General features: G+C 42.7%; 1 protein-coding gene across 3 annotated transcripts in view; it reads left to right on the top strand.

Moving 5' to 3' along the window:
* The window catches only part of STEEP1 (STING1 ER exit protein 1), a 56,445-nt gene that overhangs the window by 15,462 nt on the left and 23,782 nt on the right, over positions 1-17,201 (top strand). Inside the window, exons 3-7 of one of the 3 annotated variants that reach the window (XR_004370562.2) lie at positions 7,484-7,525; positions 8,507-8,645; positions 10,713-10,802; positions 11,403-11,495; positions 13,016-13,133. Coding sequence is in view for 2 of the 3 variants with exons in the window: in XM_032757529.2 (XP_032613420.1) it covers positions 7,484-7,525; positions 8,507-8,645; positions 10,713-10,802; positions 11,403-11,495; positions 13,016-13,078 (427 nt within the window). In the remaining variant the exon portion in view is untranslated. Of the gene's footprint in view, positions 1-7,483; positions 7,526-8,506; positions 8,646-10,712; positions 10,803-11,402; positions 11,496-13,015; positions 15,365-17,201 lie in introns of those variants that run through there. The other 2 variants (XM_032757529.2, XM_058441748.1) reach the window with 2 other exon arrangements.

The following is a 17,201-nucleotide window of genomic DNA, read 5'->3' as shown; positions in this document are numbered from 1 at the left end:
TTTTGTAGAGACAGGGTTTCACCATGTTGGCCAGGCTGGTCTTGAACTCCTGACCTCAGGTGATCTGCCCACCTCAGCCTCCCAAAGTGCTGGGATTACAGGCATGAGCCACCATACCCAGCCGAGATTTAGTTTCTTTTAAATTGAGTTATAATCTACATACCATAAAAGTCACCATTTTAAAGTGTATGATTCAGTGGTTTTAGTATGTTTGCAAGATTGTGCAAAAGATTGGACACCTCCACCCTAGAGAAAGGAATGCTGCACAGAGGCCAAGAAAAGTCTGAACAGACAGGCCTTGCTGGGTTTAGATCACGTGCTTTTTGTCCAATCACATTTCTACATGGTTGTCAATCATGCCTCTGTAACAAAGCTTCCATAAAAACCCAGGAGGACAGGGTTTGGGAAGCTTCTGGATGGCTGAATATGTGGAGGTTTCTGAAGGGTGGCGTGCCCAGGGAGGGCATGGAAGCTCCATGCCCCTTGCCCCTTACTTCACCCTGTGCATCTCTTCTCTGTATCCTTTGTGATATCCTCTGTAGTTAACTGGTAAACATTAACTATTTCCCTGAGTTCTGTGAACTGCACTAGCAAATTAATCGAACCCAAAGAGGGGGTCGTGGGAACCCCAGCTTGAAGCTAGTTGGTTGGAAGTTCTGGAGGCCTGGCTAGGCATGGCGGCTCACGCCTGTAATCCTAGCAATTTGGGAGGCCGAAGCGGGCAGATCATTTCAGGTCAGGGGTTCGAGACCAGCCTGACCAACATGGCGAAACCCTGTCTCTACAAAAAACTTACAAAAATTAGCCAGGTGGCCGGGTGCGGTGGCTTATGCCTGTAATCCCAGCACTTTGGGAGCCTGAGGCAAGTGGATCATGAGGTCTGGAGATCAAGACCATCCTAACACGGTGAAACCCCATCTCTACTAAAAATATAAAAAATTAGCTGGGCGTGGTGGCACTCACCTGTAGTCCCAGCTACTCAGGAGGCTGAGGCAGGAGAATTGCTTCAATCTGGGAGGCAGAGGTTGCAATGAGCCGAGATGTGCCACTGCACTCCAACCTGGGTCACAGAGCGAGACTCAGTCTTAAAAAAAAAAAAAAAGTTTTGGAAGCCTGGACTTGCGACTGGTATCTTGTTGGTGGCCGGTCTTGGGGACCAAGCCCTCAACCTGTGGTATCTGACACTGTGTCCGAGTAGACAGTGTCAGAACTGAATTGGAGGACACCTAGCTGGCATCCATTTATTGGAGTGTGGGGAAAACCCCACACACATTTGGTTGTGGGAGTCTTCTTCTGTGTTGAGGGTTGTTGTTGTGGTGTGATCAGAGGAAAAACCCAGGTTGACAGAGTTTTTCCCAAACAGCTGGCATTCACCAATAGACCATCTGCCTCAGTTGTACTGCCTGCCTGCCCGCTTCCTTGTTCCTCCCTCATCTCTGCCCTGGCCAGTCAAGTTGGAGGGGAACCTTAGGAAGGACAGGGGAAACAGAGGAAGTAGAAATTCTTTTTTTTTTTTTTTTTTTTTTGAGACGGAGTTTTGCTCTTGTTGCCCAGGCTGGAATGCAGCGTTGCAATCTTGGCTCACTGCAATCTCTGCCTCCCGGGTTCAAGCGATTCTCCTGCCTCAGCCTCCCAAGTAGCTGGGATTACAGGCACGTACCACCATGCCCGGCTAATTTTTTGTATTTAGTAGAGATGGGGTTTTACCATGTTGGTCAGGCTGGTCTTGAGCCCCTGACCTCAGGTGATCCACCCGCCTTGGCCTCCCAAAGTGCTGGGATTACAGGTGTGAGCCGCTGCACCTGGCCCCCATTTTTAAATTGGTGTATTTGTCTTTCTGTTGTTGAGTTGTAAGAATTCTATATTATGCATACTAGTCCCTTATCATATATATGATTTGCAAATATTTTCTTTCACCCTGTGAATTGTTTTCTCACTTTTTTGATGATATTCTTTGAAGCACACAAGTTTTAAATTTTTATCATCCCATTTATCTGATTTTTTTCTTCCATTGCTTGTGCTTTAGGCGTCATATCTAGAAGTGGCCAGGCGTGGTGGCTCATGCTTGTAATCCCAGCACTTTGGGAGGCCGAGGTGGGTGAATCATTTGAGGCCAGAAGTTTGAAACTAGCCTGGCCAACATGGTGAAACCCCATGTCTACTAAAAATACAAAAATTAACCATATGTAGTGGTGCACACCTGTAGTCTCAGCTGCTCGGGGCTGAGGCAGGAGAGAATCGCTTGAACCCAGTAGATGGAGGTTGTAGTGAGCCAGCCAAGATCGTGCCACTGTACTCCAGACTGGGTGACACAGCCCGAATCTGTTTCAAAAATAAAAGAAGAAATGTTTGCCTAATCCAAGCATATGAAGATTTGCAGCTATGTTTTCTTCCAGGAGTTTTATAATTTTACTTCTTACATTTAGATCTTTCATTCATTTTGAGTTAATTTTTTTATATAGCATGAGGTAGGGGGCTAAATTCATCCTTTTGCATGTGGCTATCTAGTTTTCACAGGACCTTTTGTTAAAAAGACTGGGTTTTTCCCTCTTAATGGTCTTGGTACCCTTGTTGAAAATCAGTTAACCATATATGTATGGGTTTATTTTAGACTCTCAGTTCTATTCCATTGACCCGTATGTCTGTCCTTATGCCAGTACCACCCTGTCTTTATTACTGTAGCTTTTTAGTCAATTTTGAAATTGGGAAGTGTGAGTTCTCCAACTTTGTTCTTGTTTTTTTCAAGATTGCTTTGGCTGTACTGGATTTCTTCCAATTGCATATTAATTTTAGGATCAGCTTAAATTTCTGTGAAAAAGCTAGCTGGAATTTTGAAAGGGATTGTGTTGAATCTGGAAATTCATTCGAGGAGTATTGCCACCTTAACAATATTAAGTCTTCCAATCTGTGAACATCAAAATGTGTTTACATTTATTTAGGTCTTTAATTTCTTTTGGTAATACTTTTTAGTTTTCAGTGTACATTTCTTGCACTTCTTTTGTTAAATTTATTCTAGGTGTTGAATAGAAGTAGTGACAGTGGCATCTTTATCTTGTTCCTGGTTTTAGGGGGAAAGCTTTCAGTCTTTCACCATTAAGTATGATGTTAGTTTATGTGGTGCTGTGATTCGAATGTGTTCCCCAAAAGTTCATGTGTTGGAAACTTAATCTGTCTGCCCTATGAATGGATTAATGAGGCTCTGCTCTTATGCATGGATTAACGCTGCTGTCATGTGAGTAGGTCTGTTATTGCAGGAGCGGCTTTGTTTTAAAACCGAGCTTTCTCATACTTACTTGCCCTTCTGCCATGTTATGATGCAGCACGAAGGCCCTTGCCCAATGCCGGAGCCATGCTCTTATGCTTCCCAGCTTTCAGAACTGTGAGAAATCAATCTCTTTTATTTATAAATTATCCAGTCTGTGGTATTATGTTACAGCAACAGAAAATGCACTAAGACGTGGGTAAACAGATGGGGGTTTTTCAGAGATGCCCTTTATTAGGTAGAGGAAGTTCCCTTCTATTCTTAGTATATTGAAGGGGTTTTGAATTTTGTCAAGTGCTTTTTCTATGTGTCTATTGAAATGATTATGTTTTTCTCTGTCATTCTATCAATATGATGTGTTAATTTTTTTAGCTTTATTGTGGTATAATTGACAAAAATTGTGTAGTTTAAGGGATACAGCTTGATATTTTGATATACATATACACTGTGAAATGATCACCACAATTAAGCTCATTAATGTATCTATCACCTCACAGTTACCATTTTCTTTGTGTGTGTAGGTAGCGAGAATACTTAAAAAATTTAGAATGTACAATACAATATTGTTAACTATAGTTATGATGCTGTACATTAGATCTCCAAAACTTACTCATCTTGCGTAACAGAAACTTTATACCCATTGGACAACAACCTTCCATTTCCTCCACCTTCAGCCCCTGGCAATCACCATTCTACTCTCTGCTTCTATGAGTTTGACTATTTTGGATTCCACAAACAAGTGAGATCATGCAGTATTTGTCTTTCTATATTTGGCTTATTTCACTTAGCATAATGTCCTCCAAGTCCATCCATATTATCACAAATGGCAGGATTTCCTTCTTTTCGTAAGGCTGAATAATGTTCTGTTGTGTGTGCATGTGTGCATGCGTGCCACCTTTTCTTTATCTATTTAGCCATTGATAGACATTTAGGTTGCTTCCGTATCTTGGCTGTTGTGAATAATGCTGCAATGAGCATGAGAGTGCACGTATCTCTTTGAGATACTGAACTTATTTCCTTTGGATATATACCAAGAAGTGGGATTGCTGGATCATAGGGTAGTTCTATAATTTTCTGAGGAATCTCCCATACTGTGTTCCATAATGGCTGTACTAATTTACATTTTCACTAGCAGTGTGTAAGGGTTCTCTTTTCTCCATCCTGCCTAACACTTAATTTTTGTCTTTTTTTTTTGAGACAGAGTCTGACTCTGTCACCAGGCTGGAGTGCAGTGGTGCAATCTCGGCTCACTGCAACCTCCACCTCCGGGGTTCAAGTGATTCCCCTGCCTCATCCTCCCTAGTAGCTGGGACTACAGGTGCATGCCACCATGCCTGGCTAATTTTTTGTATCTTAGTAGAGACGGGGTTTCACCATGTTGGCCAGGATGGTCTTGATCTCCTGAACTTGTGATCCACCTGCCTCGGCCTCCCACAGTGCTGGGATTACAGGCGTGAGCCACTGCACCCAGCCTTGTCTTTTTGATAATAGCCATTCTAACTAGAATGAGAGGATATCTCATTATGGTTTTTTTGTTTGTTTGTTTGAGACACGGTCTCGCTCTGTTGCCCAGGCTGGAGTGCAGTGACGCAATCTTGGCTCACTGCAACCTCTGCCTCCCAAGTTCAAGCGATTCTCCTGTGTCAGCCTCTCGAGTAGCTGGGATTACAGGCGTGTGCCACAACACCCAGCTAATTTTTGTATTTTTAGTAGAGATGGGGTTTTACCATGTTGGCCAGGCTGGTCTTGAACTCCTGGCCTCAAGTGATCTGCCCGCCTCGGCCTCCCAAAGTGCTGGCATTAGAGGTGTGAGCCACCACGTCTGGCCCTCATTATGGTATTGATTTGCATTTCCCTGATGATTAGTCTTTTCATATACCTGTTGGCCATTTGTATGTCTTGGAGAAATGTCTGTTCAGGTCCATTGCCCATTTAAAAAATCAGGTTATTTATTTATTTGCTATTGAATTGTATGAATTATTATGTGAGAAAAGAAGATTGGTTTGACCACAGAAAAACCTAAAATTTCCACATGGTGGAAAAAGTCAAAGACAAATGACAAACTAGAGAATAAACAAGGCCCCTTAATTATTGCAAGTTTCCTTAATATAAAATTAAAAGGTAACTGAATAAACAAAGGACATGAACTAACAGTTCAAAACAAAGAAAATGCAAATGACTATTAAATATATGAAAAGATGTGTAACTTTACTCCTAAAAAAAGAAATACAAATTAAAAGATTCCATTTTTCACATGTGAGAATGGCAGTGATGCAATTTAATGGCATCCAGTGTTGGTGAGACTGTAGGGAAACAGGAACTCTCAGTATATTGGTAGTGTGAGTCTAAATTGGTTCAACTTCTATAGAGAGAAATTTGGCAGCATCTACCAGAATTTAAAATGTACACACTTCTAGGAATTTGTCCAACACGTAAAAGACATTTTGGTTCATCTATACAAAGGAATACAATGCGGTCCTTGTAAAGAATGAAGTAACTCTTTATCTATTGATATGGAATATATATATATATATTTAACCAAGTTATATTTTTAAGTGAACAAAAGTAGAGAACAGCGTACATTTGTCTAAAAAAGGAAAAAAATATTTTCTTTATGTACCAGTCAGAATTCTTTGCTTATATATGCATCAGCTATCTCTAGGATGAACAGAAGAAACCAGAAACAGTATTTGCCTCTGGGGAAGGGAACTGGGTGGGTGGAGGATGAGTGGGGAAGATATTTTTTGTTTTATACTCTTATGTATACCATATGCATATATTGCCTATTACAAAGTTGAAACAAGGGGAGGGGAAGTGAGGAGACCAGTCAGGACCAGCTGTTACAGTTGTCCAGGGAGTTGATAATGGTGGTGTAGGCTAAGATAGTGGCAGGAACGTGGAGACAAGCAGACAGATTCAAGGTCTTTTCTTGGAGATAAAAATCCATAGAATTTGCTGATGAAGTAGGTATGGGAGGTGAGGGGAAGAGAAGAATCAAGGATGCGTCCCAGGTTTCTGTTAAACAGCCGTGTGGGTGGAATTGAGTCCTTGTGTATATGACTTGTTGTCTAAGGTGGTATTGTGTGGGCTCTTGAGCTTGACTGCCTAGGCTTAAATTCAACCTCTGCTTCCTAGCTCCGTGACTTTGGGCAAGCCATGTAATACTCTGTGGGCCTAGGTTCCTCATTTGTAAAGTGGGAATAATAATATGACATACCTCACAGAGTTGTTGTAAGGATTAAATGAGTTAATACAGGTATACTTTTTTTTTTTTTTTTTTTAGATGGAGTCTCGTTCCATCACCTAGGCTGGAGTGCAGTGGCGTGAACTCGGCTCACTACAGCCTCTGCCTTCCAGGTTCAGGTGATTGTCCTGCCTCAGCCTCCTGAGTAGCTGGGATTACAGGCACCCGCCACCACGCCCGACTAATTTTTGTATTTTTAGTAGAGATAGGGTTTCCCCATGTTGGCCAGGATAGTCTCGAACTCCTTACCTCAAATGATCCACCCACCTGGGTCTCCCAAAGTGCTAGGATTGCAGGAGTGAGCCACCGTGCCCAGCCGAGTTAATACAAGTATACTTTAGAATAGCTCTTGGCACATAGTAAAGGGTTTATAAGTGGTTGCCGCTATTATTGTTGTTGTTATTACTACAACTACTATTGCTACCTGTGATTATGACTACACTGCTCCTCCTCTTCCTCTTCCTTTGTCAGGGAGATACCTGACCTGTATCAGGAGCTCCATAAATGTTTGTTGCAGGAAGGGAGGAATGTTGAACCAATGAGTTGACCTATGAAATGAAAACTTTTTTTTTTTTTTTTTTGAGACGGAGTTTCGCTCTTGTTGCCCAGGCTGGAGTGCAATGGCTCGATCTTGGCTCACTGCAACCTCCACCTCTCAGGTTCAAGCAATTCTCCTGCCTCAGCCTCCCGAGTAGCTGAGATTACAGGCATGCACTACTACGCCCGGCTAATTTTGTATTTTTAGTAGAGACGGGGTTTCCCCATGTTGAGGTTGGTCTCAAACTCCTGACCTCAGGTGATCCGCCCGCCTCAGCCTCCCAAAGTGCTGGGATTACAGGCATGAACCACCGCACCTGGCCCCCAAACGAAAACTTTTGAAAGGCCCTCTTAGCGTTTGAAGAAATGGGATAGTAAGGTTGATACATAATGAGATTTGTTCATATCTTTTTATTTTTTAACTTCCATTTTCTGTGCAGACCTGAAGGCATTGAACGACAGTACAGGAAGAAATGTGCAAAGTAAGTATTAACAATGTGGGTTTCTCTAAGCATAGGCAAGTAGAGGCATAATGTGTTAGGAAAATAATTATTTGGATACAACTCTCCATTATGTCTTTTTTTTTTTTTTTTTTTGAGACAGAGTCTTGCTCTGTCGCCCAGACTGGAGTGCAGTGGTGCGATCTCAGGTCACCGTAACCTCTGCCTCCTGGGTTTAAGCGATTCTCCTGCTTCAGCCTCTCTAGTAGCTGAGATTATAGGCACATGCCACCATGCCTGGCTAATTTTTGTATTTTTAGTAGAGACAGGGTTTCAACATGTTGGTCAGGCTGGTCTCGAACTCCTGACCTGAGTTCATCTGTCCACCTCAGCCTCCAAAACTTCTGGGATTACAGGCCTGAGCCACCTCGTCCGACCCCCATTATGTCTTTATCCTTATAATCTCAACTGCCTTCAGACTTCAACTATGCACAAATACCAATATGTTCCCCAAAGAGGCTAGTCAAAGTTGTATCTTTGACCAGCTGGCCAGAAAAATGAATTTTTTTTTTTGAGACAGAGTCTTGCTCTTGTTGCCCAGGCTGGAGTGCAGTGGTGTGATCTCCACTCACTGCAACCTCCACCTCCCGGGTTCAAGCAATTCTCCTGTGTCAGCCTCCCGAGTAGCTGGGATTACAGGCACCTGCCACCATGCCTGGCTAATTTTTGTATTTTGAGTAGAGATGGGGTTTTGCCGTGTTGGCCAGGCTGGTCTCGAACTCCTGATCTCAGGTGATCCACCTACCTCGGCCTCCCAAAGTGCTGAGATTACAGGCGTGAGCCACCATGCCCGGCCTACGTGATTCTTATCAGGTAGAGGTAGTTTTGGGAAACACTGAGAAGAGCCAGTCATTAGTTTATGCCACAAACAGAAATATTCCCAGAGTCCAAGCACACTTTGCAAATTGCTGTTTTGGGAATTTGGATTATGAGACCTCACAGAAATTCACTGTGTCATTGCAGGTGTGGACTGCCGCTCTTCTACCAATCCCAGCCGAAGAATGCTCCTGTTACCTTCATTGTGGATGGAGCAGTAGTCAAGTTTGGCCAGGGGTTTGGGAAAACGAACATATATACTCAGAAACAAGAGCCTCCTAAGAAGGTAATTACCACTGAAGGAGAGACTGCTTAATATAGCTCTAGATTTAGCTCATGTTTTGAAATAAGATTATAGTGATGAGAAACTGCTCTTTATGGATGTATTCTTTTTATTTCTTTTTCCTTTTTGTCTTTTTCTTATTTTTATTTCTTTTTCTTTTTTCTTTATGGATATATCTTATATTTTATTTTTATTTTTTAAAAGTTAAAAACAATTTGGGGGGCATATAGATGCGCATATTTATGGGGTACATGAGATATTTTTATACAAGTATGCAGTGTGTAATCACATTATGGAAAATGGGGTATTCATCCCCTCGAGCTTGTATATGGATGTATTGTTTATTAATCGGGTGCCATTTTTGTGTATAAACAGATGCTACATAATTGTAACACCTGTTATGTGTTTTCTCTTTCCTACAGTTGCCTCATGAGTAAGGTTAGAAATTGTATGGTTTTTACTCACATTAATTTCCTTCAAATTTTCCTCTTTTTATGGAGAGATGTCATGTGTTATTTTACAAATGGTTTTTTTGAACAATTAAAAACAACTAATTAGGCTAATTAAAAAATATATTCCAAGCTGGGCATGGTGGCTCATGCCTGTAATCCGAGCACTTTGGGAGGCAGAAGTGGGAGGATCACTTGAGACCAGGAGTTTGAGACCAGCCTGGGCAGCATGGCAAGACCCTATCTCTACAAAAAATAAAAAGTAAATTGGGGCGGCCGGGCACGGTGGCTCACGCTTGTAATCCCAGCACTTTGGGAGGCCGAGGCGGGTGGATCATGAGGTCAAGAGATCGAGACCACGGTGAAACCCCGTCTCTACTAAAAATACAAAAAATTAGCCGGGCGTGGTGGCGGGCGCCTGTAGTCCCAGCTACTCGGAGAGGCTGAGGCAGGAGAATGGCGTGAACCCGGGAGGTGGAGCTTGCAGTGAGCCGAGATTGCGCCACTGCACTCCAGCCTGGGCGACAGAGCAAGACTCCGTCTCAAAAAAAAAAAAAAAAAAAGTAAATTGGCTGGGTGTGATGGTATTCACCTATAGTTCTAGCTACTCAGGAGACTGAGGCGGGAGGATCACTTTAGCCCAGGAGTTTGAGGTTACAGTCAGCTGTGATTGTGCCACTGCACTCCGGCCTGGGTGACAGTAAGACCCTGTCTCTTAAAAAAAATTAATTGGCCGGGTGCAGTGGCTCACGCCTGTAATCTCAGCACTCTGGGAGGCCGAGGTGGGCGGATCACCTGAGGTCAGGAGTTTGAGACCGGCCTGACCAACATGGAGAAACCCCGTCTCTACTAAAAATACAAAATTAGCTGGGCGTGGTGGTGCATGGCCTGTAATCCCAGCTACTCAGGAGGCTGAGGCAGGAGAATCGCTTGAACCCAGGAAACAGAGGTTACGGAGCCGAGATCGCACCATTGCACTTCAGGCTGGGCAACAAGAGTGAGACTCCATCTCAAAAAAAAAAAGTAATTAAAAATAAATTTTAAGAACCCATGATGGACCATGCATAGTGTCTCTCGCCTGTAATCCTAGCACTTTGGGGAGGCCGAGGCAGGAGGATTGCCTGAGGCCAGTAGTTGGATACAAGCCTGAGACATTAAGCGTTAAGGATGCTTTTTTATACCTTCCGTCCTTCTGTTTTTTTGTTTGTTTGTTTGTTTTTTTGTGAGACCCAGTCTCTACAAAAAATGTAAAATTAGCCAGGCGTGGTGGCATATGCCTGTAATCCTAGCTACGTGGGAGGTTGAGGCAGGAAGATCACTTGAGCCCAGGAGTTTGAGGTTGCAGTGAGCTATGATTGTGCCACTGTATTCCAGCCCGGGCAACAGAGTGAGAACCTATTTCAAAAAAATAAATAAAAAAAAAATAAGAGCCTTCGATGGCAAATGTTAGAAAAATATGTAAATAAAAACATTGGCACTTTTAAATAGGTCAGCCTGTCCCAAAGAGGTAGTGTTTCCCCCAATACCCACAGCCCCTCACACAGGCGTGTGCGCACACACTCACGGCTCATGGATCCTGTTTTGGTGAACCGGACTGACTTCTTCATGCCTGCCACTCCAGGTGATGATGACCAAACGGACCAAAGACATGGGCAAGTTCAGTTCTGTCACTGTGTCTACCATTGATGAAGAGGAAGAGGAGATTGAGGCTGTAAGTGTCTCTGGTCTTAAGGAAACTGGAATTTGGGGAGAAGGGTACGAGGAAAGGGGACTCTAGAGCGGGAGCCTTGGAGTAGTGGAAATATTAGAGACTTCACTTTTAGACCCTGCTCTGCTGATAAGAAACTATGGGCCGGGCGTGGTGGCTCACGCCTGTAATCCCAGCAGTTTGGGAGACTAAGATGGGCAGATCATAAGGTCAGGAGATCAAGACCAGCCTGGCCAACGTGGTGAAACCCCGTTTCTACTAAAAATACAAAAAATTAGCCGAGCGTGTTGGTGTGCGCCTGTAATCCCAGCTACTTGGGAGGCTGAGGCATGAGAATCGCTTGAACCAGGGAGGTGGAGGCTTCAGTGAGCTGAGATTGCGCCACTGCACTCCAGCCTGGGCAACAGAGTCAGTCTCTGTCTCAAAAAAAAAAATACCCTAAATGCTCCTGGATTACTGAAAAGATGGAGAGTGGAAAAGGAACAGAGTCCTGCCATTTTAGTCATGATTTCATGATTTTAGTAGTATACATTAGGACTTAACGTCTTTATTGTTATTCCTTGGTGAGACCTCTGGTTTAAGGATGCTCCTTTTTTCCTTCAGAGGGAAGTTGCTGACTCATATGCACAGAATGCCAAAGTGATTGAAAAACAGCTGGAGCGCAAAGGCATGAGCAAGAGGCGACTGCAAGAGCTGGTGAGTAGCAAGGGGTAGGGTAGCAAGGTGCTGGGGCCCTATCATTTGGTGTGAAAGACCTTCCAGCAGGCAGGGAAATCTTTTAGGAAATCTGTTGGGAGTTTTTAGAGTGGTTGGCTGCCAGTTTTATAACCCTGGTCTGTGACTGTCAGTATACCCTACTCTGTAGTAGTGACCCCAGGATCTAGGCCCTAAATCATGATACTTGTTATAGCCCTAACTAGGATGATATGTTATTTTCTGTATTTTATTTTTATTTTATTTATTTATTTATTTTGGAGCTGGAATCTCACTTTGTCGCCCAGGCTGGAGTGCTGTGGCGTGGTCTCAGCTCACTGCAACCTCCGCCTCCCGGGTTCAAGGGATTCTCCTGCCTCAGGTCCCAAGTAGCGGAGACTACAGGCACGTGCCACTACGCCTGGCTAATTTTTGTATTTTTAGTAGAGATGGGGTTTCACCATGTTGGCCAGGCTGGTCTCGAACTCCTGACCTCAGGTGATCCACCCGCCTCGGGCTCCCAAAGTGCTGGGATTTCAGGCGTGAGCCACCACGCCAGGCCAGGATTTTTTAATCTGCTTCTTGTGGTCTAAGGTCAGGAGTTAAAGGTCAGGGTTTCTGGACGTTGTCCCAGGATGTAATGGCACATGATAGGGCTACCTTGGTAGTACCGGGGTTGGGGCTGGTCATTGCTTCTTAAAGCACTGGTGGTTTTCTGCACTATTCATGGGCTCATCTTAGAGCATATGGATCTGTGTATGATGGTGCCTATATATATATTTTTTTGACAATTACTTAAAATATTTCATCAAAATCAGATATGACTACGTTGGTGTCTCATCGTGTCTGTAGTGAGTTTTTGGTGACAGAAGTGGTGGGTCCTGGGAGCTGTTTTACCTTGCCATAGTCGTTTAGAACAGTGCTTCTCAACCTTTCAAAGGTAGAAAGACCAGTGCTTTACTTTTTTCAAATTTCCAATTTGTCATGAACAGGTTTGTAATTTATAAAATACAATAAAAATGAATTGTCTCAATTTTTATCGGATTTTAAAAATTATTATTGTGTCAAATTGCTATAAAAGCTTCTAAATGCTTACTATCAGTTTTTGTACCTATTTTGTGTGGACCAATAACAAATAGTTCATAGACCATATAACTTTTAAGTAGCACTGTTCTAGGGTGATGTTCTTCCTGTTCTGCCCAGAATAGCATACTGGTATGCCACAGTATTGGTTCCCTCAGCCCGTGGGGGGCACTGGGGCTGCTGGGATCCCTGTGCTGATTTCCTATGGCCACAGCCTTGTCTTTTTGACCATTTTGCCTACAAATAGCATTTTTCGTGTATGTGCTATAACATCGGAAAGGTTGGAAAGTAGATGTTAGAGGTTTATAATGATTTGGGAACCATGATTCTAGTTTGTACACTAAATGAACATTAAGGGAGAGTGTTTGGGTTGGTTAGAATAAGGAAGGAAAATAATTTCGTGTCATGTATCAAGACATATGCTTTTTTTTTCTTTCTAGGCTGAATTGGAAGCCAAGAAAGCAAAAATGAAGGGGACCTTGATTGACAACCAGTTCAAATAACCAGGCCTTTTTCTGAGCCCTAGACTAGAGGCAAGCATTTAGATCAGGAGGCAAAGTAATTTCTTGATTACATAGATGGACTCCTATTTATGTCTTAGCAGAAGGCTTTACGTTGTTTCCCATTGATTCTCCTACATTCAGTGAGGTCTTTAACTGAGTCCATTTAACTTGTTTTCTTTTTTTTTTCTTCGAGACTGAGTCTTGCTCTTTTGCCCAGGATGGAGTGCGGTGGCGTGATCTCGGCTCACTGCAACCTCCGCCTCCCAGGTTCAAGCAGTTCTCCTGCCTCAGCCTCCTGAGTAGCTGGGATTACAGGCGTGTGCCACCATGCCTGGCTAATTTTTGTATTTTTAGTAGAGACGGGTTTCACCATGTTGGCCAGGCTGGTCTCAAACTCCTGACCTCAAATGATCCACCCACCTTGGCCTCCCAAAGTGTTGGGATTACAGGAGTGAGCCACCATGCCCAGCCTTGCCCTGCTTTCTAGGAGATGGAGTTTTTTGAATTTTTCTGTATTTAGGTTTTCTGTACTATTTTTTGTCCACTTGATGCAAACTTCTTCAGCTGTGTAGAAACTTTATGAATAAATCAGTGCTTGAGTGTCTCCAGTCTCTAAAGTGGCTGCTTTTACTCTTTCTTCAAAGTTAATAACATGTTTCAAGATTTTTGGACAAAATATTATGGTGTGTCATAGAAAAAGCACCATGAATTATATTTAGGTATAGCAAGTCAGATCCTTTGAAGTGACTCTGTCTCTGTTCTTAGAAGGATTCTTGGAATTGGCTGTGGTTTGAATCTTTCTACTGTCAGAGGAGACCCATTAAAAGCCAGAATCTGCATAAAGCTTTCTTTACTTCAAACACTGAAGCTGTAGGCGAGCCATCCCGTATCGACTTTATACTCAAAGAAGGAAAAGCCAGATTGCAGTGAGCGGGTAGGACAGCTCAGATCCAAATGAAAGTAGGGTCTCAAGTAACCGAAGGGTGGCCAGGTGCGGTGGCTCACGCCTGCAATCCTAGCACTTTGGGAGGCCGAGGCAGGCAGATTGCCTGAGCTCAGGAGTTCAAGACCAGCCAGGGCAACATGGTGAAACCCTGTCTCTACTAAAATACTAAAGAAATTAGCCAGGTGTGGCAGCGTGCGCCTGTAGTCACGGCTACTTGGGAGGCTGAGGCAGGAGAATTGCTTGAACTCGGGAAGTAGAGGTTGCAGTGAGCTGAGATTGCACCACTGTACTCCAGCACTCCAGCCTGGGCGACAGAGTGAGACTCTGTCTCTACAAAAAAAAAAAAAAAAGCCCAAGGGAGAGAGCTACCCTCTAGTCGGGCAGCTAATACTGCTTCCTTGCATGGATACATGGGAGGGAGACGTTATAGATTAAGAAATAATAGCAAGACAAACAAAATGATCTGTTGGATATCTTTTACTTTACATTTGCTATTTGCAGAGGAGTGTTGTATATATAGATGTTATTTTATGTCACACTGCTTCAGTGATACCTATATCCATGTGTTTGTATCCATGTTTTTATCCATTCAGCTGTATTAAAAGGTGTTGGGACAGGAGTTGTGTTAACCTTCTTGTATTATCTACAAAAAGTTGCACTTAGTAGGTGCCCAAGGAAGGTTCATGAGGTGCTACCGGGAGATGATAGTAGGATAGTAGGGCAGGTTTTTTTTTGTTTGTTTGTTTTGCTTTTTTTCTGATCTCCTTATTTGCAAGGCAAAGTAGGTTAGATGTGAGCTAGCAAGAACTGGGGAAAAGAGGGGTGGGGGTCCCAGGAAGGCCCAGGATGGGGCTATGTTACCATCTTCCCGGTTATTTTCCTGTATCCAATGAAGTCTTTGCAACCAATTCTTCCTCTCCACCTTGTTTCCCATCCACATTCTGAGAGATAATTAACCATCATGTGGATGACAAACCATAACCTCCTTACAGTTCCTTAACCTCAACTCCAGAGAGTGACCTTTACCTTTCCTGCACTTTAGCCACAAACTCCCATACCACAGCCTGGATGTCATCCACTCCGCCTCTGAAATCCAGTACTCTGCTCTCTGACCACAACCTATCCTTGCTACTCTCAGGTGCTCACTTCCTCTAAACCTGTTTTATTTTGTTTTTAGATTTGAAGGGTGATTATTTTATTAACAGTAATAATGAAAAAATAGTAGTAAGAATAGCAACAATAATACCAGCTACCTTTTATTGAGCACTTAACTATGTGTTGGATGCCATGGAAAGCACTTTACAGGTATTATCTTAATCTAAACAACACGACATCCTACGGGACAGGATTAACTGTTACCATCCTTGTTTTAGAAATGAGTACTCCGAGGCTCAGAGAGTTTTAAGTTTCTCTAGCCAGTAAGCAATAAAGCCAAAAATCTGATGCTAAAACCTGAGCTCTTTTTTTTTTTTTTTGAGACGGAGTCTCGCTCTGTCGCCCAGGCTGGAGTGCAGTGGCGCAATCTTGGCTCACTGCAAGCTCCGCCTCCCAGGTTCACGCCATTCTCCTGCCTCAGCCTCTCCGAGTAGCTGGGACTACAGGCACCCGCCACCATGCCGGCTAATTTTTTTTTTGTATTTTTAGTAGAGACGGGGTTTCACCGTGGTCTCAATCTCCTGACCTCGGGATCCGCCCGCCTCGGCCTCCCAAAGTGCTGGGATTACAAGCGTGAGTCACTGCGCCCGGCAAACCTGAGCTCTTAACTATGCTGAACTCCCTCTATGAATTTAAAACATACATTATTCAGAACAGATTATAATTTCATTTTGAAAAATAAAGTGCAAAGTCAAGACAGTTGTATAGAGGACCCCCTGTAGCAAGTGTGTGGTTACCTTTCTACATATTTTCTGAAATACTTGTCTTTAGATACTAATCCTAAACCATTTCAACATTTGGTTGAAATTATGCATGTTGCTTCATCTATAGGACTGTAAAACGTCATTAGCGCCAAGCAAGCATATGCTCTTCATTATGTTTTACTCTTTCATATTTAAATAGTTATTAAAATAACATGATATGTTAGTATTTAGTTTCTCTATTTTCTTTATTAACTTGTATTTTAACAGGAAATACAGCGTTTTACTGTTGGTATGAAGAGCCATGTTGACATTTTGGAGAGTCTTATTCTATTTTTGTTTTTGTTTTTGCAAATTATCAAGTAGGACAAAACATTAAAATGTTGCAAAATGTTCTCTATTAATTAGTGACATTTAGAAATGTCACTTTTTTTTTAAGATAAATTGAAAAGCTTTTTAAAAAACTAGGTTGCCTGGGCCATTTTAGGTTCTGTGTCACTCTGCCCATGTCTCCTTGATCTCTAATTTGCAACAGTTTCTTCATGGTATCTTGTAATTTTAATTTGCATTTCCCTAATGGCAGATGGTGTTGAACATACTGTTTTCCTTTTTTTTTTTTTTAAACTGTGGTAAAAAAACACATAAAGTTTACCATCTTAACCTTTTTTTTTTTTTTTTTTTTTTTTTTTTTGTTTTTTTTTTTTTTTTTTTTTTTTTTGAGACGGAGTTTTGCTCTCGTAGCCCAGGCTGGAGTGCAGTGGTGTGATCTCGGCTCACTGCAACCTCTGCCTCCCAGGTTCAAGTGATTCTCCTGCCTCAGCCTCCCAAGTAGCTGGGATTACAGGCTCCTGCCACTATGCCCGGCTAGTTTTTGTATTTTTAGTAGAGATGGGGTTTCTCCATGTTGGCCAGGCTGGTCTCGAACTCCTGACCTTGTGATCTGCCCACCTCGGCCTCCCAAAGTGCTGGGATTACAGGCGTGAGCCACTGTGCCCGGCCCATCTTAACCATTTTTAATTGTGCAGTTCAGTAGTGTTAAGTATATTTGAATTGTTGTGATACAGATTTCCAGAACTTTTTCATGTTGTAAATCTGAAACTCTATACCTATTAAGGAACAACTCTCCCTTTCTCCCCACAACACCTGGTAACCACCATTCTACTTTGTGTTTTTATCAATTTGACTACTTTAGATATCTCATGTAAGTGGAATCATGTAACATTTATCTTTTTGTGACTGGCTTATTTCACTTAGCGTAATGTCCTCAATGTTAAATCATGTTGTATGTAACAAGAACGCCTTCCTTTCTAAGGCTGAGTAA

The sequence above is a fragment of the Hylobates moloch genome, unplaced genomic scaffold (assembly GCF_009828535.3).
Source record: "Hylobates moloch isolate HMO894 unplaced genomic scaffold, HMol_V3 SCAFFOLD_7, whole genome shotgun sequence".
Classification (NCBI taxonomy): domain Eukaryota; kingdom Metazoa; phylum Chordata; class Mammalia; order Primates; family Hylobatidae; genus Hylobates; species Hylobates moloch.
Note: the sequence above shows the minus strand (reverse complement) of the source record. Positions and strands in the feature narration are given on the sequence as shown.